Source organism: Tachysurus fulvidraco, chromosome 3 (assembly GCF_022655615.1).
Source record: "Tachysurus fulvidraco isolate hzauxx_2018 chromosome 3, HZAU_PFXX_2.0, whole genome shotgun sequence".
NCBI classification, from domain to species: Eukaryota; Metazoa; Chordata; class Actinopteri; order Siluriformes; family Bagridae; genus Tachysurus; species Tachysurus fulvidraco.
The window spans coordinates 24,713,605-24,739,289 of NC_062520.1; the positions used below are offsets into that span (position 1 = coordinate 24,713,605).

Sequence of the window (25,685 nt, forward strand, 5' to 3'; positions counted from 1 at the left end):
CCCTGGAGGTGTGAGGCGAACGTGCTAACCATGAAGCCACCGTGCCCCCTGCACTGTTTCTTTTCCTGCTATATTACTAACAGACATCCAGAGCGACTTACATTATCTCATTTTTTTTAATACAACTGAGCAATTGAGGGTTAAGGGCCTTGCTCAGGGGCCCAACGATGGCAGCTTGGTGGACCTGGGATCAAGCTCACAACCTTCTGATTGGTAGCCCAACACCTTAACCACTAGACTAGGATGTTTTGACTGATAGACACTTTAAAGCACTCTGGATAAGGGTGCCTGCCATATACCATAGATATAAACCATACGATATCATTTTAAAAGTAAAAAGTGCGATTCTGTAACCAGGACTTATAACATGCAGTATGTCTTGTTGACGTTATCAGCTGTTCACTGAAGGAGGCTTGAATGCAAGGCTGCAGTGCAAAAATGTAACTACATTCTCTTTCCCTATTAGTTTCACTCTAGTTACTGCATCATTTATTCTGGTTGCTCAGTAATACACTTTCCACTGAATAGCTGCCACGATAAGCTGGGATTCGGAAAAGTGCTCTGGGAGCTTCTTCAGATATATTCCTGATCTCTGCTAATAAAATGAACCTAAAACCGGATTAATGGCAACTAATTGATGGTAATCAGTTAATGGCTTTATAACAATTGTGCTCTGTGTGTTTTTTTTTAAACTCCAGAGGTGACGTGAACGCGAGGCGAGACAGCCGATTAGACGCTTCGCTTGCGGAGTCTGACGGAGACTCTCAGGAGGAGAGTGAGGGTAAGAAAAAGAAAGAGAGAGAGAGAGAGAGAGATGCTTATGTCTAACCTTTGTATGTATATTTAGTTATATATGTTTATTCCATAATGCAAGTGTTCCTGACTTTACATAGCCGCTGAAACACATCTCGTTCAGCAGATAATGATGAAGATGATGAAGAAGACTCCACGGCCAACTATGCAGAAGAGGTGTCCGGATCGTCGTGGTTACGCTGCGTCTTGCAGTGAGATAGAAAGAAATATAATAAGAGAGAGAGAGAACAAGAAAGGAGGAGCTTGAACATGAGGTGTGAAGTTTAGCAGATTGCGTGAGCGGCATCAGGGCAGTGAGCGCGGGTGGACAACAGATTGTTCTTCATGTAAATGTTGCATCATGGAGTCAATAAACGTGCCATGCTATGACAGTGTGTGTGTGTGTGTGTGTGAGATTATTTATCATCACTGATGTTTCTGTCCATAAATACCAGGATCCCTCTTCATTGTGACGCTCCGTTCCCCGATACCAAATGGAATGTTTATCGATTTATTTCTGCCTCTGCAAATTTTATTTATCTTGTCTGTCCTGAAATGAATGAAAGACTTTTTCCTGAACCCTTGTTCTGCACTAGATTATGAAGATATTTTTTGCTCTATTTGAATCTTTTTGTTTCTAGCTTCAAAATCCATCCCATTTTTCTTCTTCCCAGCTCTGTTTAATTGGACCAGTTAAAAAGCATAATTAGCATTTAAATCTGTCTTTTAAAGGAACAACCTCCTCTCTCTCTCTCTCTCTCTCTCTCTCTCTCTCTCTCACACACACACCTCTTGTTTTCTTTCTAATGCTCTCTCCTATTCTCCGTTGCATATTCTTTCTTCCAAGCTTTCTCTGTCTTGCTCTCTCACTCGCTTCCTTATGTATGTTCGTTCCCTCTCAATTATGCCCTCTTTCTCCCTTCCTCTCTTACTCTTTCTTACATATATACTCTTTCTCACTCTAATGCCCCCCTCCTCTCTCTCTCTCTCTCTCTCTCTCTCTCTCTCTCTCTCTCTCTCTCTCTCTCTCTCTCTCTCTCTCCATGTCTCTGTCGCTAAGGCAACCAATGCTTTTTCTCACTCTGACACACTCTGGCTCTCTCTCACTCCCTCCATCAGCAGCGAGCGGTAAGCATGTGGACTGATGGCTGTCTATACGCTGGTGATCTGCATGCATTTGTGTTTATGTGTTGAGTGTGTGTGTATGGATGTGTATACTGTATGGATGTGTGTATGGATGTGCATGCGTGTTTTACTGTTTCACGTGTAGGTGTGTAAAAGATGTCATCGGATCTGAATTCAGTTGTTGAGTTATTGCCTGAGTCAGGAACTGGATTAAAGCAGTGGATGTGTCTACAGGTGTGTGTGTGTGTGTGTGTGTGTGTGTGTGTGTGTGTGTGTGTGTGTGTGTGTGTGTGTGTGTGTGTGTGTGTGTGTGTGTGTGTGTGTGTGTGTGGTAAAATTCTATGTTGCTTTAGTTTTATTCCCTTGTGTATATGTATTGAATAGTTTTATTAATGTATGTGCATGTGTGTATGTAAATGATTTTTTTGTGGGTGTATAATTAGTTTTATCAATGTGTGTGTGTGTGTGTGTGTGTGTGTGTGTGTTTGTACAGTATACGCACATAAATATTTCTCCAGGGGCATTTAGTGTGGCTTTGATACTTGAGGTTTGACTGAAAGACATGAGTTAATGTGTTTGTTTGTGTTCTCTGTCTCGAGCAGCAGCGTCGTTCCCCCCTACAGCCATCTGTTTACGATCTTTCAGTAAGTGTCAGGAGCCAAGCGCTCCCCCTTTCATCGTCTCCCTCTTTCAAGAGATGATTGGAGGAGCAAAAAAACAGTGAAAAGAGAAGCGATGGAGCGATGGTAATTAAAAGAAAGGAGAAACTGTGGAACTGTCTATGTGACTTATCACTACTCAAAACATCAAACAGCAATAGAGTTTATATTATTCTTCTTTCTCCCCCTTCATTCCTGCCTAGCTCCATCTCTGGACTCACTGCTCTCTCGTGTCTCCTGCTGGTTGCTGTCCTAGTTTGCCCTCCTTCTTGCCACGGGGGTGACGAGCTTGCCGACATGCAGCTGTCCGCCACAGCCCAGGCCACGCCCACTCCACTCTGGGCAGTCGACTGGGGTCCCACACAGCCGCTGGAGGATGAAACACATCACTTCCTGTCCAGTCAGGAAGCCGACGGTGTGAAGCAGGCCACACCTGAGGTGTGGCCACGTCGCAGGAACACCCAGTCCAACCAAACCCAACATCAGCCGCTGCCCATCGAAGCCAAGGACTCGGGACAGGAGCCAGAACAGGATGCAGAGGAGAGAGAGATTGAAGAAGGTGGGCATCTGAATGGAAGTTTGAGCTGTGTACTACCCACAATGCCTCTCTTTGAGCTTTCCCACACATTAAGGAAGTGCAATGTGCACATTTTAGCTGCTTGTGGCTTCTTATTTCTGATCTGAAATTTTCCAGCACTGCTTTTTCTTTGTGCCTGTGTTCATATTTTTGTTCCTCTGTTTGTATTCTCTAATCTATTTAAAATCTCTCTCTCTCTCTCTCTCTCTCTCTCTCTCTCTCTCTCTCTCTCTCTCTCTCTCTCTCTCTCTCTCTCTCTCTCTCTCTCTCTCTCTCTCTCTCTCTCTCTCTAGTGGATCCTCAGTTTTACGTGACTGTAACTATCTCATCTCTCCTGATTCTCTCAGCCCTCATCATTTCGGCCAAACTCTGGTGAGGGGATTTCAGAACTTGATCTGTCCTCGTCACACTGTATGTGTGTGTATGTGTGTGTGGACATGTTTGTATATCTCACAGTATGAGGACTAAATGTCCCCAATATCTGACAGTTTATTTTACAAAACCTTCATCTTTTACTGAAGAAACAAGAGGTAAAAGATTTCCTTTTGGTTACTGAGCCTCAGGTTAGATTTAGGTGTAGCGTAGCATTGATTAGCTGCATTAATAATTAAGTGAGTAGAAGGTTAGGAGGAGGTGTGTGTGTGTGTGTGTGTGTGTGTGTGTGTGTGTGTGTGTGTGTGTGTGTGTGTGTGTGTGTGTGTGTGTGTGTATTTAGACTGATAATGGCACACTTTACACACCAGAACACCAGATTTTCTCTCACTTATCTCTCAGTGAATGGAGGCATTAGAGGGAAGACTGCACGGCTCTGTGAAAGCGCTCGATGGTCTGTCTCAGTTGAGGAAGCCTTTGCAATTTTCTGTCCTGGAGCTTACATTCAGCCTGTGCTTGGGGGACCTACATGCAGTATGCTTTAAATTATTGAAAGTGCTGCAGATGATCGAATCTACAGATACATCTCATGATGTATCGAACTCATCTGGACCTAAAGCCAGGTCTCTGTTATGGCAGGGGAATACACTGATGCAATATGAAGTTGCGATATGAAATCGTTTGGAGAAATGTACAGGTTTTTATTTAGAAAGGTTTTCTGTGAGAAGGCTAATACTGTGGGATTTGTCTCTGTACATGCTTACAACTCAACATGTTCAATGATGTGTGCTGGATACCATTTGATGGGATATATGATTTGAACCATGTTGCCATAATGGACTTAATTAGTGGAATGTGTGTGTGTGTGTGTGTGTGTGTGTGTGTCACAGTGGATTGATGTCGATGCTGAGTACAGTCACTCAATACCTGAGTGATTACAAGGCATTTTCAGTCCTCTCATAGATCAAGCAGTACTCCTTATCATCATATTAACTGAGTCGCCATCAATTTGTTGTGCAGCCTCTCACGCAGGGATCAAACACACACACACACACACACACACACACACACACACACACACACACACACACACACACAATGTTCTGTGCATTATGTATTCTGTCTGCATCAGCCTCCTGCTCTCTTAACGACTCTCTGCTGGTTATTGCCTCGCACTCGGAGCAGAACCTGATCTAGCTCTTTCTTCAGCCTGTGTGTGTGTGTGTGTGTGTGTGTGTGTGTGTGAGAGAGAGAGAAAGAGAATATTACATGAGCAGTCCTCAACACCATCTACCTGTAGCTCTGAGTCTGTCACAGATAATAACTGCCGGCTGTAATTTAACAAACATAAATGCTGTAATTATGCCCAGCGTTTCTCTGTGGATGAACACAGCCAGCACATTAACCTGCGCTCAGCAGCTCTGAAATCCGAACGCTGCTATTTTAATGTCTCCGTTTTATTCTTACTGTACGAGTTTCTACACCACTGATGTTGTACTCGATGCATCTCTTTCTTTCTTTCTTTCTTTCTCCCTCTCAGTTATGACCGCAGCCTCTCCCAGCGCCCTCCTCCTCTCTCCCTCGCCATCCCTTGTTCCCTGCCCCAAGAGGATAGCAGGCACACACTTCAGAGCACCCCCTCGTTCCCTGACAGAGAAAGGTACATCGTGTGTTGGGGCATGTTTGTATATCCTGGTGCGGACCATATATTGGCATATGGCCAGAAATATCTGATACAACATGACATGAGGGGGACATTTAGCTGGTCCTCTGCAAGGATATTTGGAAAAGAACTGTCCCTTGCATGAATAGTGGTGTTTGAGACAAGGGCGAGGAATCAGCAGTCAGTAGTGTGCATTAAAACAGAGCTTGATTTGATATTTTCTGCTTTTTGGGTATGATTTTTTTTCACCACTAATCATCATACCAACTGTCTACTGAGAGAGAAGGGGAAGGAGGGGGGGGGGGTGAAAATGAAATGAAGAGAGAAAACAACCTGTGAAATCTCCACTCGTTCTCCAGCCAGGGGATTTCAAACTTAATTTCACACAAGATAAACTCTGTCCTTTTTTTCTCTCCGCTCTTGTCCTATGTTAAAAATTTTATAATTTTTCTGAAAAATCGCTATATTATATTTAATCTTTTTCTTTAAATTATCTTCCCTTTATCTCGGGCTCTCTCTCTCTCTCTCTCTCTCCCTCCCTCTCTCTCTGTCTCTCTCTCTCTCACTTGCTCTCATTCTCTCACTCGCTCTCATTCTCTCTCTCCCCCCCCCCCTCTCTCTCTCACTCACTCACTCTCTCTCACACTCTCTCATTCTCTCTCTCTCTCTCTCTCTCTCTCTCTCTCTCTCTCACTTTCTATTTCTTATGCAGACTTCCTGTGGTCAATCTTTGAAGAGCTGACTGTTCCATGCTTGCTAATCACATCCTCTGGGCATGGAATGTGAGAAAAAAAGTGGGTAAATATGAGAACAAACACAGAACATGTGAAACTGCTGGAAGATGGATACATGAAAGAGAATATGTGTGGATGGAGAAGGCTCTGAGGATTGGGGCTGTATATATGGGGTATGTTTTCTGAACAGATGTACAGACATGAAACAGGCCGTGCATTCTGTCAAGCCGGAGATTCAGGCTCACTTCTTTATTTATTTTTAAGAGTTTTTTTTTTCCTTCTTTTTCTTTTTTTTTCCAGTTGGGTTTTAAGACTTGGGGTGAGTATTGTTTGGGGCAGAAAGGGTGGAAATTAGAGTTTAGGGTCTGGGGTGGGTGGGGTGTTGTCTGGGGTATAGGGTCTTGGGTTTCAGGTTTGGGGTACAAGATTTAGGGTCAGAGATATAGGGATTTAGGGTTTTGGGTATATGGTTTGGGGTTTAGGGTCAGGGATCTAAGGATTTGGGTATACTGTAAGGTTTGGGGTTTAGGGTCAGGGATCTAAGGATTTGGGTATACTGTAAGGTTTGGGGTTTAGGGTCAGGGATCTAAGGATTTGGGTATACTGTAAGGTTTGGGGTTTAGGGTCAGGGATCTAAGGATTTGGGTATACTGTAAGGTTTGGGGTTTAGGGTCAGGGATCTAAGGATTTGGGTATACTGTAAGGTTTGGGGTTTAGGGTCAGGGATCTAAGGATTTGGGTATACTGTAAGGTTTGGGGTTTAGGGTCAGGGGTATAAGGATTTGGGTATACTGTAAGGTTTGGGGTTTAGGGTCAGGGATCTAAGGATTTGGGGTTTATTTGGTTTGGGGTTTAAGGTTTTGGGTATATGGTTTGGGGTTGTTGTTTAGGGTTTGGGGTTTAGGGTAACTGTAAGGTTTGGGGTTTAGGGTTTTGGGTATATGGTTTGGGATTTAGGGTTTAGGGTTTAGGGTTTAGGGTGGTATGTATAAGGTTGGATTTTGATTATTTTGCCATCACATGTTGCATTTCTGTACTTACTGCGTTATTCCTGAAAGCTTACTGAACACTACCTGCTTGCTGACCTGTAGTGCTGTCTTTCTTATTGGTTTATTACCGGTTTATTACTTGTCTTGTTTTGTGATTGCTTTCTCTCTCTCTCTCTCTCTCTCTCTCTCTCTCTCTCTCTCTCTCTCTCTCTCTCTCTCTCTCTCACTCTCACTCTCACTCTCACATAAACCTATTTCTGATGCCCTGTGTAGCATTTACTAAGGTTCAAAGAACGACTGCATTCTGTGCCAAGTGTGTTAATTGTAGCCTATTTTCTACGGCTCTGTATTTCGACTGTTCTGGTTTATATAGCTCTCGCTCTTGGCAAAAGCAACATTCTGATGTTTACAACCATAAAGTCCATCAAGCTCACACTAGAACTCTTTTTGATCTCTACCTATGATGTGTTCCTTATTAATGTTTACAGAATTGTGGATGCATATCGGTGAATGTATTACGATGACGTTATATAGTGGCAGAACACGCCATTGTGTATCAGATGCCAGAGAATCACAGAATATGGGTTAAAACTCAACCTGCTGATGTTGGAGTACTTTCGTACAAACACACACACTTCTGGCAATCTACCGAAAGCTTTGTGTGAGGCATTCGAAGGTTTTATGGATAGCCAATATTTTGTCTAGAGCTGCTCTTAGAAAGGGATTTGAACTTTTTAAAGCCATGAATACATTGTACGGTTTTTAGAAATGTTGTTATTTTCAGTGCAACTCAACATAATGCATGATTAAATCACCCATCCACATGGCAGGACTGAACTACATGCCATGAAGTGGGTGCTAACATTGTATCTGAAACACAGTTTTGTGTCTGTTGAAAACAATCGAATTGTTCGGTGTGAATGCGTAGTGCATGTCGCTCACCTGTAATATACAGACACAGCCTTTACAACAGCAGCTATCGTCTGACGGTGTTCTCATTTAACCCAGTGGGTGAAGGTGACAAGGAAAGACCTTACCTTCCAGATGTTTTTGAGAGATTGCGCACAATGCAAGACCACCAAATCCACCGTGTCGCATATTCACACAGTCATAGAACGGCTCGATGGGAGATTATTTGCCCGAATAGTCAGGCAACTACAGTAAAAGAGGAGGAATGCATGTCCTGCTGACCTTTAAGTACATTACACTTTTATTTTTCTTATAACCCATTCACAAATTTGTCTAATGTTACTAATAGAATGTGGTTCAACATAGCTGACATTTTCATTTCCATCTGAGGTTCGAAAACAGACTGATGCAGGAGTCCGATTATCGTCAACATGGAAATAATGTCTGGACAATTCTGACAGATCGAGTATTCGATGTAGGTTTATTTTTGTCGCTCAGATTTTCAAATTTTAATATCTGTAGTTAACTAGAGATGGCGAGTGTGTGTGATTGTGCCCTGTGGATGGGTTGTCATCCTGTCCAGTCCCCTTGTGAAAGACTCCAGGTTCCCTGTAACTCTGTGTAGGATAAGTGCTATAGAAAACGAAAGGATGGACGGACAACAGCTGGAGCGAAAAGCTGAATCGATGAAACATTTACACATGAATTTCACAGTTTCTCTGTATTAGATTCGGCCTCTTTTTGCACTTGTTGACCATTTTACATCATCACATACCACCGGTGTGTCATCCAAACACATTAGACATGAGGAATGATCTGATCTTTTCTAGAAACCTGGTTGTTGATACAAATTCAGTATCACACATTTACTTCTATTTTAATCTTTCTTTGGTTTTAATATAGCAAAATTTAAAAAAAAAAAACCTTCTGTTTGTTTCCAATTTTTAATGAAAAATTAAATCTCGACAATACTCAAACAGACTGTGACATTCAGGTGATGATTGACTGGTATTATAAGCCCAAAGTGTGGCAAAAAAACCTTCCCCACACCATTACACCACCTCCACCAGCCTGGACTGTTGACACAAGGCAGGATGGTCCATGGATTCATGCTATTGGTGCTAAATTCTGACCCTAACATTTGTGAGCCTCAACAGATTCATCCAGAATCATCAGATTAGGCTGCATTTTTTTTCCAGATCTTGGCTGAAAGAAGTGGAACCTGATGTGGTCGTCTGCTGTGGTAACTCATCTTACCTTAAGTTTTTCTGCTCACCACAATTGTACAGAGTTACTGTAGACTTTCTGTCAGCTCGATCCAGTCTGGTCATTCTCCTTAGAGCAAAAAAAGGTGCCCCCCACCCCCACCCCACAATACTGCTGCTCACTGGATAATTTTTCTTTATTACACCATTCTGTGTAAACTCTAGAGACTGCTGTGTGTGAAAATCCCAGGAGATGAGCAGTTATAAAAATCCTCAAACCAGCCTGTCAGACTAACAGTCATGCTGCGGTCAGAAACGAGATTATGATTGATGTGAACATTACCCGAAGCTGCTGGCCTATCTGTATTATGTAGCGCTTATCCTACACGAGGTCGGGGAACCTGGAGTCTATCCCGGGGACACTGGGTACAAGGCGGAGAACATCCTGGGTAGAGCGCAGAGCCATCACAATCACACACTCACACTGTACAGACAATTTAGAGATGCCATCAGCCTATATCGTACAGTATGTCTCTGAAGTCTGCAGGGCAGAGGCAGGAATCAGACCCCCAACCCCGGAGGTGTGAGGCAAAAAAAAAAAAAGGCTTACTTTTCACCCAAGGTGTTGTCGGTAATATCAATAATAATGAAAACTTTCGTATTAAATAAATATATAAATATACTCCAGTCTACTCTAATACCATTTCTATCATATCAGTGCCATCTCTAGAGTTATAACCGCTGTTAAATTTGTACCTATCTAATGTTAGGCCGAACATACGTCGTTAGGTTTCATTTTATATTCATGAATTCAGAACATTCTCCATTTACCTTGACAGAAAGAGAGGACACTTTTTTCACGAACACTGCTAATGTGAGATCAGGGGAAGTGGGCAAGGCTTCCAAAGGGTCACAGATGTTCAGGCTTCAAATATGTCAGCTTGTTCTTTTTTGCTGTTCTTATTGAGGGGAAAATAATGAGGAGCGAGATCTCATAACAGCGTACGTAACGTGATCCGATATTAAAATGCAAAACTCCTGCACAAAAAAGATTGGCAGGTCTGCCTTCCTCTTCTTTGCAACAGCCGTCCTTCTCTCTCCTTTGAGAAGAGGAGAGTCACAATTTTAGAAATCAACTCCTTGGCATGATTTCATCCACTTCCTGCTTCAACCCACCTAATTTAGATATCAGCTCTCAGCTTACGAGTTTCATGAGCAAAACAGGATACTGAACTACACAGAGAACAGATGTCCAAAGCAATGGAGATCGCAGATCGTGTCTTTTTACGGGTTCTGGAGCGACGTCAACGCTTTTATGGAACCGAGCAAAAGGGGCAAAAAGTTTGCGTTTTTTTACGAACCAAGTATCCTGGTCTTTGCCATGCTGATAGAGACAGTAATTTATTATTATTGTTTTTTTTTTTTTTTTCTCCATCTGGGACAAGATCGATATACGTGTTTAAAAGGTGTTCAAAGTGTCACTGGGAGTTAAAGCACTTCATACGAAACTCAAAGTTCAGCTCCACATACTGTACAAGCTGTGATTTTTTTTGTGACGTAGTTTTATATGATGTAGCACTGCCTTAAGTACCGTGTGTGATTAACTGTATAAAAAAAAGTTCAATAAAAATCTCTTTATGGTGTTTTAAACTTTTATTTGTGGATACGGATTGCAAAGAAATTTGGAAGAAGTGCAGGGAAAAGGAACTCATCCACGGATTATCTCTTTTACACACACGCGAGCACACGCATTAAATATCATAATCTCTCGCATACACACACACACTTCCATAGGTAGGCAGCTGTAACAGTTCACAGCTCCCATCTGTTTCAAGAGGCTGTGAACCAATGACGTTTTATCTCACTGACTAAAATTAACACCACTATTAATAGAGAGAGAGAGATTGAGAGACTGAGAGCGTGAGAGAGAGGGAGAGAATGAATAGTGGATTACATCAGAGAGGATGTTAAATCTATTACACCGAACAATAGACATATTTCGAAAAACCGTGAAGAAGAGGAGAATGAACAGTTAAAACAAAAACATCTCATCTTTCTTCCTCTCTCGGTCTCTGAGTGGGAGGAGAGAATTAATTGCTACCATTAACGTCATGCGGCGGAAATGGAGAGAAAGCAGCTGAAAGCACATGGGACAAAATAATGGTTTTGAGTAGGGCCTGGTTATTTTCATAGGAAAGCATGTGGAGAGATGGGACTACTTATCTCTGTGTGTGTGTGTGTGTGTGTATGTGTGTGAGAGCACCTGACAAGGGTTTTTGTGCGTATGTGTCTAAGCGAGATAAATAATGGCCTGATAAAGCACACAAGGTTCCTCTCTGGCTCAGCATGTGCATCATTTTAGATTACAGAACAGAGGTAAAGATAGGGAGAAGAGTAAAAAATGATCAGGTTAGTGACAGAGGGAAAATGTTTATTCCTTTATCATCATCATCATCATCATCATGCATCCACATTATGGAACGATGCAACTCAAAACACTCGGAAAGAAAACAAATATCGATTTAAAACATTTACAAGCATACTTTTATGCACAGTTCATTCTTATTCACTCTATACCTCTCTCTCTCACACGCACACACACAAAGTCTTTAATCCGAGTTTTGTATCTGTAAAGTCTGTGGTTATATGACGCCTGGACAGCAGTGTTGTGAAGAAGCTGCAATCTGCTCACTAGTTCTTCTGCCAGTGTGGATCCAAAGTCTGTCAAAGTGTCTCTGTTCGTCTCAGATCTGTTCATCGAGTCAGCGGATCTGCACCTCTTTACGTGCCTTTGGGCTCAGTTCGACTTTGACCAGATCTTTCCGCTCCCACGAAGCCTGAGACACAGAGACAAAGATCTCGGTTAACAAAAACGATGTCGGTAAAGCGCCGAAATCACGAAAGGTTTCATACGACAGGGAGAATTAGAATCTTGTTAAGGTTTGATTAGGATGGTGGGACGTCAGTAATCCTGTGTAATGACACTTAACTAGAGGAGAATTAGAGCACAGCAAACACACTTAATACTAATGAAACTAATGGCTGTAGACAGTGCGGGAGCAGACGCACTCCAGCGCTCGCTATGTGAGTCAAACCTGCTTTATTATGATAGCTATCAGACACACACACACACACACACACACACACACACACACTTACTGACACTACAGACGCCTGCTGTAAACCTGCGCTCCGAGTGCTCTCGGCTCTGTGAGTGTCGAGGTTATACGTTCGTTTCTGATCGTATTAAAAGCCTGCTTTGGATCCACCACCGTTGTCCACGGCCCCAGCTTACACACGGAGAACTCTTATATTCAATATCCAAATTTCTAACCAGCAGCAATCCCACGGCATACATCATACAATAGCAATAACGACCTCCGTGCAGGGAAAGAAAACACTTAAAACTTCAGAACTCGTTCATTCATTCATCTTCTACCACTTATTTGAACTATCTCGGGTCACGGGGAGCCTGTCTCTATCTCAGGCGTCATCGGGCATCGAGGCAGGATACACCCTGGACGGAGTGCCAACCCATCGCAGGGCACACACACACACTACGGACAATTTTCCAGAGATACCAAATCAACCTACCATGCATGTCTTTGGACCGAGGGAGGAAACCGGAGTACCCGGAGGAAACCCCCGAGGCACGGGGAGAACATGCAAACTCCACACACACAAGGCGGAGGCGAGAATCGAACCCCCAACCCTGGAGGTGTGAGGCAAACGTGCTAACCACATGCCCCCAACTTCAGAACTATTTTGGTGTTTTTATACTGTACTTAAATCGGAGAACGTGCGCTGTTTTTAATTACATGTGCAACAAAAAAAAAATCCTCTGACTTTTTATTCAGACTTACACGTTTATTTACACCTTCGAAATCCTTGTTCTGTATCTCGATGGTCTCTTTTTTGCTCCTCTCTCGGTAAAATGCTTCGTTATGCTCCGACAAGTAAAGCCATGTTTTTTTGGGACAGCTTTGAGAGTCAGAATGAAGAACGGGTCTGATCTCTGTGACTTTAACCGTGGCATGATTGTCACTATCAGATGGACTGGTTCGAGTGTTTCAGACGCTGCTGATCTTCTGGGATTTTCTCTCACACACACACACACACACACACACACACACACACACACACACACACACACACACACACACAATAGTCTCTAGAGCTTACACAGAAGATTTGATTCTAGTAGCTAAAATAAACTTGCTTGACAAAAGTCAGCAAAATTCTGCCTAATTAATTATTAAACCAAATGTCCTGCAAACCTACAGTCACCAAATGATGTTTTTAGGGGAAAAAAGAGATCATCTTTATTTAGGATAAATAAGAAAACAGTTTTGGATATGCAATAAAGTTCACTATTGCCTGAAAACATACCGTTAGTTATTTCTCACCAATTAAAAACTTTTTAATACTCGAGTGGATAAAACCTCCCATCGCTGACCTACTACGATCCCCGATGTCTAACTCGTCCGCCTCGGTCTCCGAGCTACGGGTTAGGGGTGCACTTATTTCCAGGGATTTCAGAACAGCGTAACAGATATTGCGTCATCGGGTAGGCGTGGCCTATTTGATAATCTAACCCTGACCGTAGTTTTTGGTTGTTTATTTGTTTTCTAAAATAAATCTACCTGCATGACCTTTTTATCCTTCGTAGTAAGCTGGGGTTTTTTGAAAGAGGACGTTTAACCAAGGAAACACGCCCACTTTACGTCGTGGTAATGAAACCCCTGGAATTTATTGAATGCCCTACGGGGTACACCACTTACCCTTTGACCTTTGAACTCTTTTTCCCTGGTTGTCGTGATTCCTGAGAAGATGCGGGGTCTCGCGGCTCAGCCGGTTGATCTGCGTCTTGATTGGACGCTGCACCGCCGGGGGAGGGGCCAGAAGATGGTGAAGCAGAGCTGGCCTTCAGGGTTTTCTGTAGGTTGGACACCTAAATGAAAGCATAGATTTAATACGCTGAGTGAAAATGTCTAAAATGTCTAATTTAGGATATTAACTTGGCTGGCTTCAGAGAAGAAGCGCATTATATTACAGAACAGAGAAGTGCTGGAGTTAAGGGCACCAAGTTTACTTTACATCAGCTTGTTACACACCAGGTCTAATGTGCATCCTGGAAGCAATTCAAACACGATACTGAAGCGTTTAGCAGGCTTTAGCGGTGGGGAATCTCGTTCTACAATAACCGTGCGTCCGAAGATCAAATTACGTTCGAACAACAAATTTAATTGCGGGCAAAGAATATGCAGAGCGAGGCTGCGGTTCCTTCTGTTGTGCACACAGTACATTATTCACACCATCAAACACTCCCACCGCGGCGAATATACACAGAACTTATGCCGTTAATAAAGTTACTCGAGGATCAACTGTGACTCGGAGCAGAAAAAAAAAAGTGCTTACAGGAAACGTCCTTTCGTTCCGGTTTTAGCTTTCCTTTGGGGTGAGAAACCTGTATGTGCTGATATAGTGCGGGAAATAGCAAGCGTGCTTCAGTCGTATTTTATTGCTATATCTTCATTAAAAATAAATAAATAAACAAACAAAAACAAATAAATAAATACAACAGGATTTTCTCAGCTCAAGGGAGTGCAATTTTGACTTTACTGTATTTTCCATCAATGACTTTCATGTAATTTGACATTTTTCATATTAAAAAAAAAACATTATTCCACTTGGGTGGAAATCTGGTTTGAGTCGTAAAAGTACTAAAGGAAAACTCCTGACCAGGAAGCTGTGATATGATGCTGAGCTGCTGGATGGGAACAAGCTGTCTGGTAGTGACGGATCTTTTATACTGGAAAATAAATAGGGCTCTGAAGATCCATGCAGCTACATTTCAATATGGCATGTAATTATCTTCGGAGAGGGAAAACATAAGTCAGTCAGACGGTCCAAATAAAACAGCCAAATTAAACATGCCTAGCAGAACACTGAATCAAAGATTCCCCATTCAGACAGTGCTGCAGATCTGATGATTATTTGAATGCGGTCTTAAGGGTCTTCTGTTAAAAGTAAACAATGCAGATCTAACTGTCTGAATGTAGGGCTTTCCTTTACCTCGATAAATAAAGCATCGCTCCGAGTTCCTTCAGAGTCCCCAGTTAATAACCACTCACGGTCTGGTCAGTATAAAGCATCCAATTTCTTACACACACACACACACACACACACACACACACACACACACACACACACACACACACACACACACACACACACACACACACACACACACACACACACACACACACACACACACACACACACACACACACACACACACACACACACACACACACACACACACACACACACTCACCTCAGTCTCCACTTGTACTTTGACCTTCAGCTGGCTCTCCCTGTACTGATTAGCTCTAGAGACTTGCTCCTCAATTCCACACAACACCGCCTCGCATCCGGCACACCTGACGGAGCCGAAGAGACGACACGCCGTGCATCAAAGCACTGTTTACAAAACACTTCTCTCACCCTCATACAGTTTCTAAACACAGATCAGACGTACATAAAGTCTCTCTCTTTCTCTCTCACTCACTCTCACACAGTTTCTTCACACAGACCAGACATAACTATAAGAAGTTCCTCATTCTCTCTCGCTTACACACCCACACACCACACAGATCAGACATAAAAGTACAAAATCTCTTTCTTTCTCTCTTGCTTACACATGCATGCACACGAGCTGTAGACACAGATCAGACACACACAGAGTCACAAATGCACAGACGGACAGTTTCTAGACTAGGATCAGACATACACATAAGATCAGACATACACTTTTCTCATACGTACCACTCCTGTAGTGTGTTGGAGATGTTCGGCAGCTCGTTAGGACCGAGGTCGCGGCCCACGCTGAAGTCCACCTCCACCTGTTGGTTGCGCTGATCCAGTTTGCCGTGGATGATGTCGCAGTAGACGGCTTCGATAAGCAAGTCCTCCAGCTCGCGCACGTTCTTCAGCTCTAACTGCTGGAGCAGCAGCGAGTAGGGCAGACACTGGAACATACAAATAAATGTCAATTCAAAACGTAAGAAGCAAAAACAATCAGTTCTTAGCACAATGACTTTACACAGTAGAACACAATAATCGGACGCGGAGAAAAGTGTCTGAATATTGCACGTAATTTGCAAATAACTGAAAAATTAAAAAAAAATTTAATTCCAAAATGACAGAAATCAGAGACGGATGCTCTCCGAGTGAACTCGCGCATTTATCAGCAATCACAGGCGCCAGTCCGTCATGAAGCAATATTAGAGTATTGATACACTTTAAGCACCTATAACTGTCTTTGGCGATCAGCAGAGCTTAACTAGCAGGAACCTCACCCACTGTCCACTTTATTAGGAACACCCAGGCTAGGGCTGGGCGATAAAACGATAACGATATGTATCGCGATAGGCACGTGATCGATATCAATAAAAAATGTGTTCGATATTTTTTATTCTTTGTCAGAATAAAACAGAGACTGCGAAGCAAGTTTGGTTGCATTAACAAAGGCACTCACTCTCTGGTAACCTAGCAACATAGGGAGTGACACGCTAACAGCCAATCATGTAACAGTATGAAGTTTGTTTGTGCTATATCGTTGTCTCCTGCTGGTCTGCTGGATTCCTCTTCAGTAACTGGCGACTGATAAGCAGAAAATAAGTGCCGCAGCGAGTGAGGAAATTGTAAATAAAAGAGGAAAATTCAGCTCGCCAGTATGGTGGTTTTTCATTTTGCACCTTAAATGTTAAGAGATAATTGTTAAGTGTTCGTTGTGACTTCAGACTTATGTTTATTTTTTAATTATTTGAGTTTTCCTGGTTGTTGACATTTCTGTCTTAATAACTGAGGGGATTATGGTCAGAGGAAGGTTAAGTTTAAAATAAAAATGTTTAACGGTAATATATTTAAAATGGGTCATAAAAAATATATATAATTATCGATATCGACCGATATGAAACACTGATATCGTGATGCAGTTTTCAGCCATATCGCCCAGCCGTAACACGGGCAGTTTTCCAATCAGCTGCACAATGCATAAAATCATGCAGATGCACATCAAGAGCTTCAGTTACTGTTCACATCAAACATGAGACCGTGGCAGGGTTGAGGAACCCAGAAGAGTATTTCAGAATTAGTTTCATAGGTTTTCATACACCTTACAAGATATTAATAATTTAAAAATCATATAAAAATAGCATTCATGGCAATAAGAATTTTTTTATGATCCTTCATCTTCTTCTTAAATGACCATTTTGCAGAGTTTTGCCATTTGCATGTAAACTTATGACCTCGACTGGACTGCGTACGTTTTGTGCTGTTTGAGCTTACGTAATCTTACGTTTTACCGACGGACTAGAATCTGTAAATTCTAAGAGGCAATAAACAAACAAACAAACAAACAAACAAACAAACAAACAAATAAATAAGAGGGATCATAAAAATTGCATTGTGGACGATGTGTGTGCTTAAACTCTATTTGAATATATTGTCTTCTGGTAAGGTAGGTTTCAGAATTTTGTGTACTATCTGCTTAACTCACTTATGTTCTAAAGTAGTGTGTATTGAATTTTGTTATATTCTATAGCATTGTTGATCTTATAGCGTTGGTCTTTGCTTAGTAGTTCTCTCATGCCCCTTTTCCACCGAGGCAGTTTGAGTGCTGGTTTGGAGCCTAATTTAAAATCAGTTCTTTCTTTTCCGACAGCCAAAGCACCGGCTCTGAACCAGGAAAAGTGGTTCTCAAGTAGCACCAAAACGTTGCTGGTCTAGACTTAAGAGCCGCTTGTGTGGGCGGGGCTACTGTTAGCGCATTTGATAATGTACCTTAAGTTTACTAATGTTTTATACACTTTTACTTTACCGCAATATGATACATTATCGGCACACATGATAGTAGGTAGCTACGTGCTAAGGCTAACTTTTTTCTGTGTTAATGATAAAATAATCTTATGTACTTTGTCGATTAAAACCTCGAGTTCTCCAAGTCTCCCTTAAGGTGTGAATTGTGGGCAGGGCTTACTCATTTAAATTACAGGTTTGTAAGTGTTTTGATGTATTCCACCACACCGTATTTTAAATCTCACACTTGGCTGACTGCAGATATGTGCCTCAAAACAATCTCTGTAGTCACCACCTTCCATAAGGAAAACTGACTTTATCTCGGCTTTAGCTTCCCACTACTCCTTTGGTTTTCTTGCGCTAAATGAGACCTGGATATCCCACAGAACACTGCTACACCAGCTGCACTTTCTCTCACTCATCACGAGAAACGGGCAGGGTTAGTTGTACATGTATACTGTTGTCAAGGAGGTGTTTCTCACCTCTCCTCTTGTCTCATTTAACCATCTCTTCTTTTAAACCTCATACCATTTCAGATACCTCTCCAATCAACCTAGTCATCATTGTTGTCTACCTCCCTCCTGGTCCCCTAGGAGACTTCCTGAAAGAAATGGACACACTGCTCAATGCTTTCCCTTCTGACAGCACCCTCTGACAGTGCTTGGCAATTTCAACCTCCCCTCTGACAAGCTTCAATTTTCTTCCGTCCTGACTCTTCTAGACTCATTCACCCTGACGCTCAACAGCTACATCCCACTCACAAAGGAGGAAATGTCCTGGACCTGGTTTTCACCCGTCCTTCCCCAGCTACAGACATGACTGTTACCCCACCACACATCTCCGATCATCACCTGTTATCCTTCACCATCAGTCTCCCTACCCTACCTACCCTACTCTCACCCCCTCTCGCTTACCTCCACTCTGTCTCCACTAATTCTGTAGCTTCTGGCACTCTTTCATCTCTTTCTGATCCTGAGTCACTCACTACCCTTGTAAGTTCTACAACATCATCTCCTCTCTACTCAACCCTCTGCTCCATCCCCTCCCAAGACTTTGCTTCTTTCTACCACAAGAAGATTGAGAAAATCTTCAGGCCCCTGTCCGAGACTGCACCGATCTCGCAGTCAGGATTCCCCTACTCCTTTTTTTGTCACGTTTCTCAACCGTAGCAGCAGAAGAGATTTTACAACTCATCCGGTCTTGCGATCTTACCACCCATTGTATCCACTCCCTTCCACTTGCTCCAGACCATCCCGCAAGACCTTCTGCCCTTCATTACCATGATCATCAATAGATCCATAACATCTGGACATGTACCAACTACCTTCAAGAGAGCAAGGGTTATTCCCATCCTTAAGAAATCTGCACTGGATCCATCAGACATCAGTAACTACAGACCGGTATCAATTCACTCATTTGTGAAAATTTCTAAAATTCTTGAACGCATTGTCTATAATCAACTGTCTGTCTATCTCTCACAGAACAACCTCCAAGATCCCAACCAGTCCTGCTTTAAGGCAGCACATTCGACAGAGATAGCCCTTTTGGATGTCTCTGTGAAACTACATGCTGCTAGATGAACCAAGCTGTCATCTGCTCTCATCCTCCTCAACCTTTCAGCAGCTTCTGATACGGCCAATCACAAGACTCTCTTGTCCACCCTCAGGAGTCTTGGGATTTGCGGATCAGCATGGGAATGGTTTGCTTTCTACCTGGAAGGACACTCATAACAGGTAACATCTGCTCCATGCAGAGTATCCACTGGTGTCCCACAGGGCTTAATACATAATCCTCTTCTTTTCTCCCTGTATACTCATTCTCTCAGTGAAGTTATTTCCTCACACGTGTTCTCCTACCACTGCTATGCTGATGATTGGACACAACTTATCTTCTTTCCTACTGTCAGGTACTACAGCTTCTGTTCGAATCTCAGCATGTCTGGCAGACATATCATCATGGATGACTGCTCATCAGTTGTAGCTCAATCCTAGCAAAACTGAACTGCTGATCATCCCAAGTGATTCATCCCCAGGTCATGACCTTGCAATATCCCTGCATAAAGATCTGATCACCGCTTCATTCCAAGGCTCACAACCTTGGGGTAACCATAGACACTGAACTATCCTTTTCCTCGCAGGTTGCTAATGTGACACTTTCATGTTGGTTCCTTCTCTACAACATTAGAAGGATTCGGCCATTTTTGTCCACACAGGCTGCTCAGGTACTTGTTCAGGCTCTTGTCCTCTCAAGACTGGATTACTGCAACTCAATGCTGGCAGGTCTACCTATAAGCGCAATTCTCGCACACCACCCCGCTGTTGTGATCCCTCCACTGGCTTCCGGTAGCTGCACACATCAGATTCAAAACCCTGATGCTTGCCTACAAAGCCAAAAATGGACCAGCTCCCTCTTACCTCAAAGCCCTCATCACTCCTCACACTGGAGCTTGCATACTGAGAGCTACCAGCACTGATCCCACCATCTCTCAGGGTAAGAGGAGGTACAACAAGACTATTTTCTGTTCTGGCACCAAGGTGGTGGAATGAACTTCCCCTAGGGGTCAGGACAATTTCCCCAATGCAGCTTTGTGACAATATCCACGGTTCAGCAGAAATAAAAATGAACTGAACTGAAGCATACCTTTAGGTTGGAGGCCAGGCTGATGATTGACAGGTGCCGAAGCTTGTTCTTCTGGGACGGTGTTAGCTCTGGGAGTGTGGCCGCCCTTTCTAAGAGGCAGAAGCACAGAGACGTTATAATATCCGTAGCTGCAACGTAGAACGATCCGCTTCTCCTGAACTGACTATAGAGTTAGAATCCATATTCAGAGCAATAGTGAGCTGGACAGACTTGAGCAAGAAGCCTTCCAGAGTCTGACAGAGCAGAACCGACAAAGTCAAAGCTTTTTTTTTTCCATTTTTCTGCTTACCTTTGTAGTCAGAATAGGTTCCGTAGGCAAAGAGATTGAGGAGCTGATAGACGGGAGCATGAGGACCTGTCTCCAGCTGGTACAGGAGAGAGAGAGAGAGAGTGAGAGAGAGAAAGAGAGAGAGAGAGAGATTAGAAGGTCTGGAGGAAATGAAACACACGCTGTATGCTGTAGTGTGACAGCGCTTCAAAACGGTTCATTCTAAGTGATAGGCTGAGAGTAGAGGACATCAGCTCTGACTGACAACCTTCAGGAAGTGAGCAGAAAATGAATCAGTTGCATTCGGAGCTATTACATCATTTGCAAAGACATTTCTACTACATGACATGCATCCTGATACTGTGCAAAAACTGTCCAGAAGTGTTACTTAAAAAAACAATGGCACAAAAAATATATGGATTTCATTTTTTTTTTTAAAATACATGTCTGAACATTAAGAAATGTATTTACAGAAACAAAAAGGGGAAAAAAGTCTGCAAACACACACATATATACATATACATATACATATACACACACACACATATATATAATGTGTGTGTATATATATATATATATATATATATATATATATATATATATATATATATATATATATAGATAGAGAGAGAGAGAGAGAGAGAGAGCACAGTCTGCCATAAAAGGATACTGTGACACCAAATTAAAATAAAAAATATATATATTTCGAAACTATTGGCACCCATACAAACTATTATGTGAAGTGACTGAAAGCAAGAGGAAGATTTCTTTTACCGATTTCCCGGTCTTGTGAGAAGGGTTGTTATAGGACAATAATCCACAGAAGAGTGGTGTGATAAACATCTGCCCTGACATGAAGCAGCTAGGTTTAACACCAGCAGTTGCACATGTGTGGAAGCAGCAGTCATGCGAGCGGCATTTGTATTCACACCTTCGCTGCATTCCTCCCGGAAGATTTTAAAGTGCCGCCCGCTAAACGGCACGTCAGAACAACGTCAAAACAGCCCCGTCTGTCAGGTTCCCAGCCCCGACAGCATTTTTATAGCGAAGTTAAGCAATTAAAACTTTCCGCTCTCGTCAACATTATGGTCACGTTTGATTCAGGTACACGAGAGACTTTGTAGTAGATCTGAAGGTGACAGGAGAAGCAGCTTTTAAAATTCAAACACTAACTGCGACTGGACCAGCTATAGTTTGCACTTAATAATGTCGCTTTAATAAAGGTAGGCCATAAATGTGTGATTTGAGACACGGCACTGAAGGTTGATGGACGGGGAAATAATACTAGTGCTACGTGTCAGGATGGTGAAATACGAGCTTTAATACTTTGAGAGCTCTCCTCATGACCTTATTTATAAATCAAAACAAAACAATGTGGGGTTGTGACCTGCTGAGCTACAATTTGGATTTTCAGCTCATGAAATACTGCCTGCAGTAGTCTGGGATGTTATTTAGTTACAGCAAAAAAAGGTTAAAAACAACAACAACAACAACAACAACAACAACTCTGCATTCTCAGTGCACAAACCAGAGCAAGAATGCTGTGGTAATGTTTGAGAAGGATCCACTGATTCACTGCTGAATAACGATACAGGACCAAAGTTGCCTAGAGACACTAGGATCTGTATTAGGAGTGTGTGGTGTTTAGAAAATACCCCGAGGATACGCATCGGAAGTTTCATGTTGGTAGCAAAGTGCACCAAAAATTTTAAAAATTTTTTTATACGTTTCTATCCAACATTTAAAAAAAGGAAATAGGAGTATAGAAATATTTTTTTTTTTTTTTTAATCTAATTAAATAGTTAAAAATTTGTTAAATCTAGTTCTGGCAGCTGACGAGGTGCTAATTGTTCTAAATGCAAATTTTTTTTTCCATTTTGTATCTGCAATTTGGGGGGCACGGTGGCTTAGTGGTTAGCACGTTCGCCTCACACCTCCAGGGTCGGGGTTCGATTCCCGCCTCCGCCTTGTGTGTGTGGAGTTTGTATGTAAATGAGTGAGTGAGTGAGTATCTGCAATTTCTGACCTGAATTTCTTTCATGTTTCCTGAATTGTTGTGGGCATTTTGTAAATGGAGAGCAGAGTCGAGGACTGAGTGCGTGTTAACATGCGTGTGTATGTGCAGTTAAATAGTGACTCTGAAAAGCAAAACTACAAATAAAGCACATTTTGAGTTCGGAAGCCTGCATAGTACACAGAACCTGTTACCACATGGAACACTGCCGGTTCATTATTATTAAAGCAGTACTAAGTCAGCTCTTAGAAATATTCTTTTGAAAGGTTATCAAGTCCCTTACACGAGTTTGTGAATGCCAAGTAGGACGTGAACACTGGAAATCTGCTCCAAAGCGTCAAAGATGTAACCGATGAAGCAGACATGCTAGAACTTACGCACTTATGCTCGTTTTTATATGCATCATGAAAGCAGAGAATATAACCATTTGTACTGAGTGATGGAGAAACGATGAACTACCTCTCGAACATTTGGCAGCTCCAGTATGTCTGAGAAAACATAAAGACCAGGAGTCTCCAGCAGTGAACCGATGGCCTGAGCCAAGGCTGAACCCGACAGAGACAGCAGCTGATCCACCTCCATCTGCGAGAGAAAGAGAGAGAGAGATGAATTTACACTGTGTGATTACAGAACTTACAGACGTTTTCTTTTCCTGTTAGTAAAGAAAACGTCTTTGCACTGAATACATCAGTGATCAGTGCATCTCGTAGAGTAAGAGCTGCGTAAACAGAAATATTCTTCATAATGAGCTTGAGGTAATATTTGTTTTCTGTCCATTAGCATGCTTTGTTATTAACACTATAGTATTTGTAGCTGCTTTGCATCACCCGAAGCCGCCGTCATGTCAGTCGAATTGGACGAGTGTCCTGGCAACACTGAGGTTTTTAAGTAAGTATTTTAGACACTGCAAGTACTTTGGTCACTAATTTGGCTATTGATGAGCATTGTGTGTGACCTCAGTGTTACAGCACTCACTGTTGCTCTGACCGCTGGAGAAGACTAAGGATTCAGACTCCAGTTTTTGGCTGCACCAAAATAAACAGCATAAAGACGAGCGTTGGTGAATTCTCAAATCCGATCAATTCCTCTAAAAGCAAGTCTGTAATACAAATCAAATTCTAATGTATGATTTCTAGACGGTCTCAACCACAAGGCATAACATAACATTAAAAGCAACGACAGGTGAATTGGCTAAAAATGATAAGATTGTTACAGTGGCACCTGTTAAGAGGGACGACAAGAGCTAAGCACTGTGTTCTGTCAATTTGTGCTACAGTAGCTCTTCTGTGGGTGGAGATAAGCTAGTCTTTGACCCGGTCACTGGTTCAATCCCTTGGAATACTTTTGGTAGGAACTTTCCACTGTATACCGGAAACACTGCAAGACCTGCTGCTTTGGAGATGCTCTAACCCACTCGTCCAGCCAACACAAAGTCTTGACAAAGTCTCTTAGATCTTTACATTTCCCCATTTTCCCAGCTTCCAAAACACCAGCTTTCGAAAACCGATTGTACACTTATAAGTTCATATAATCCCACCCCTTGTTAGGTAGCTTTGAAACGAGATAATGCTACTCACTACAGAGAGAGAGAGAGAGAGAGAGAGAGAGAGAGAGAGAGAGAGAGAGAGAGAGAGAGAGAGAGAGTGAGCGAGACACAGACAGACAGAGAGCGAGACACAGACAGACAGAGAGCGAGACACAGACAGACAGAGAGCGAGACACAGACAGACAGAGAGCGAGACACAGACAGACAGACAGCGAGACACAGACAGACAGACAGCGAGACACAGACAGACAGACAGCGAGACACAAACAGACAGAGAGCGAGACACAAACAGACAGAGAGCGAGACACAGACAGACAGACAGACAGACACAGACAGACAGAGAGCGAGACACAGACAGACAGACAGAGAGCGAGACACAGACACAGACAGAGAGGCTGATAAGGGAAAGAAAGTTTATATCTGCAGTAATGTAAGAGGTAACAGGAACTAACACGCCTGTGGACGTTATAACTATAAAAAGGCACGGACATGTTGTTCATCAGTAAAGATTATGAGAGGTGTTCTATAAGACGAATGAGCTCCATATCCAGGCCGCATCACTTCACCCTGGTGTTGATTACTTTCCTAAAACAGCACAACACACGTCTGGGCTTCATTCCTTACAGAACATGTAATAACAGCACTCAGTATATCACTAGGGTTGTCACTAGCGTGTACACACACACACACACACACACACACACACACACACACACACACACACACACACAAACACACGTAAAACAGTAAAGATAAAAGTGTATAGATTTACATGGAATCTAAGTAGTATTAAATCTAATGCAGCTGAGTGACTTGCAGTAGTACACACTCGTGTTAGCCTGTTAGCTTGTTAGCTTTCGCCAACACAACTAAAGGAAGGCATTCTAAATACACCGCAACATTACAATCAGAAGAAATATAAAGAACTGGTTATTTTACTGAACTGTTCAATGTTCCCTGCGCTGGTCCCCTGTAACCAAAGCCGTTAGCTTGTTGATTAGCCTAAAGCTAGTCAGCATGGAAACCTAGCAACTACGAGGCCGGACATCACGTGTAACCTTCACGTGCGTTTGTTTAACTCGATTATAGTGTGGAATTCATTAACACGTTTGCACTCCCCGGTTCTTCACGTTAAAAAGAAAGTAAATAAAATGTCTTTACCGTTTTATTATCACAAAGATCGCGTCGCTTCTTCGTCAGGTACTGTGACACTTCCGCTAGTTTATGTCGACAACAAAACAACGCCTTCTCTGATTGGACACTGAGGACGTACAGCGCGGGGAACCAATCGGTTATACGGAAAGAGCAGGTCATATGGAGGCCCGCGGCC

The 25,685-nt window shown here is 42.5% G+C and overlaps 2 protein-coding genes across 4 annotated transcripts; one reads left to right on the top strand and one right to left on the bottom strand.

Moving 5' to 3' along the window:
* On the top strand, positions 1 to 7,135 carry LOC125140825 (PILR alpha associated neural protein). Its single transcript, XM_047810844.1, has 7 exons — positions 1 to 781; positions 917 to 2,151; positions 2,520 to 2,663; positions 2,780 to 3,135; positions 3,447 to 3,525; positions 5,066 to 5,185; positions 5,901 to 7,135. Exons 3-7 carry the CDS (start codon positions 2,653 to 2,655, stop codon positions 5,920 to 5,922), a joined length of 588 nt encoding a protein of 195 aa, XP_047666800.1. The 5' UTR covers positions 1 to 781; positions 917 to 2,151; positions 2,520 to 2,652; the 3' UTR covers positions 5,923 to 7,135.
* On the bottom strand, positions 1,543 to 25,665 carry cops7a (COP9 constitutive photomorphogenic homolog subunit 7A). 3 transcript variants are annotated; one of them, XR_007140078.1, is made up of 9 exons: positions 25,517 to 25,665; positions 23,269 to 23,391; positions 20,817 to 20,892; positions 20,528 to 20,616; positions 15,854 to 16,056; positions 15,363 to 15,468; positions 13,807 to 13,976; positions 11,616 to 11,862; positions 1,543 to 1,581 (listed from the first exon to the last, which is right to left on the bottom strand). XR_007140078.1 is itself a non-coding variant. In XM_027147706.2 (8 exons), exons 2-8 carry the CDS (start codon positions 23,389 to 23,391, stop codon positions 11,823 to 11,825), a joined length of 807 nt encoding a protein of 268 aa, XP_027003507.1. In that variant the 5' UTR covers positions 25,517 to 25,665; the 3' UTR covers positions 11,436 to 11,822. The 3 variants fall into 3 exon arrangements, 2 of the variants coding, with proteins under 2 accessions (XP_027003507.1, XP_027003509.1); XM_027147706.2 differs by lacking the exon at positions 1,543 to 1,581 and having other exon boundaries at positions 11,436 to 11,862; XM_027147708.2 differs by lacking the exons at positions 1,543 to 1,581; positions 25,517 to 25,665 and adding an exon at positions 25,300 to 25,447 and having other exon boundaries at positions 11,436 to 11,862.
* Between the last annotated feature and the right edge of the window lie 20 nt (positions 25,666 to 25,685).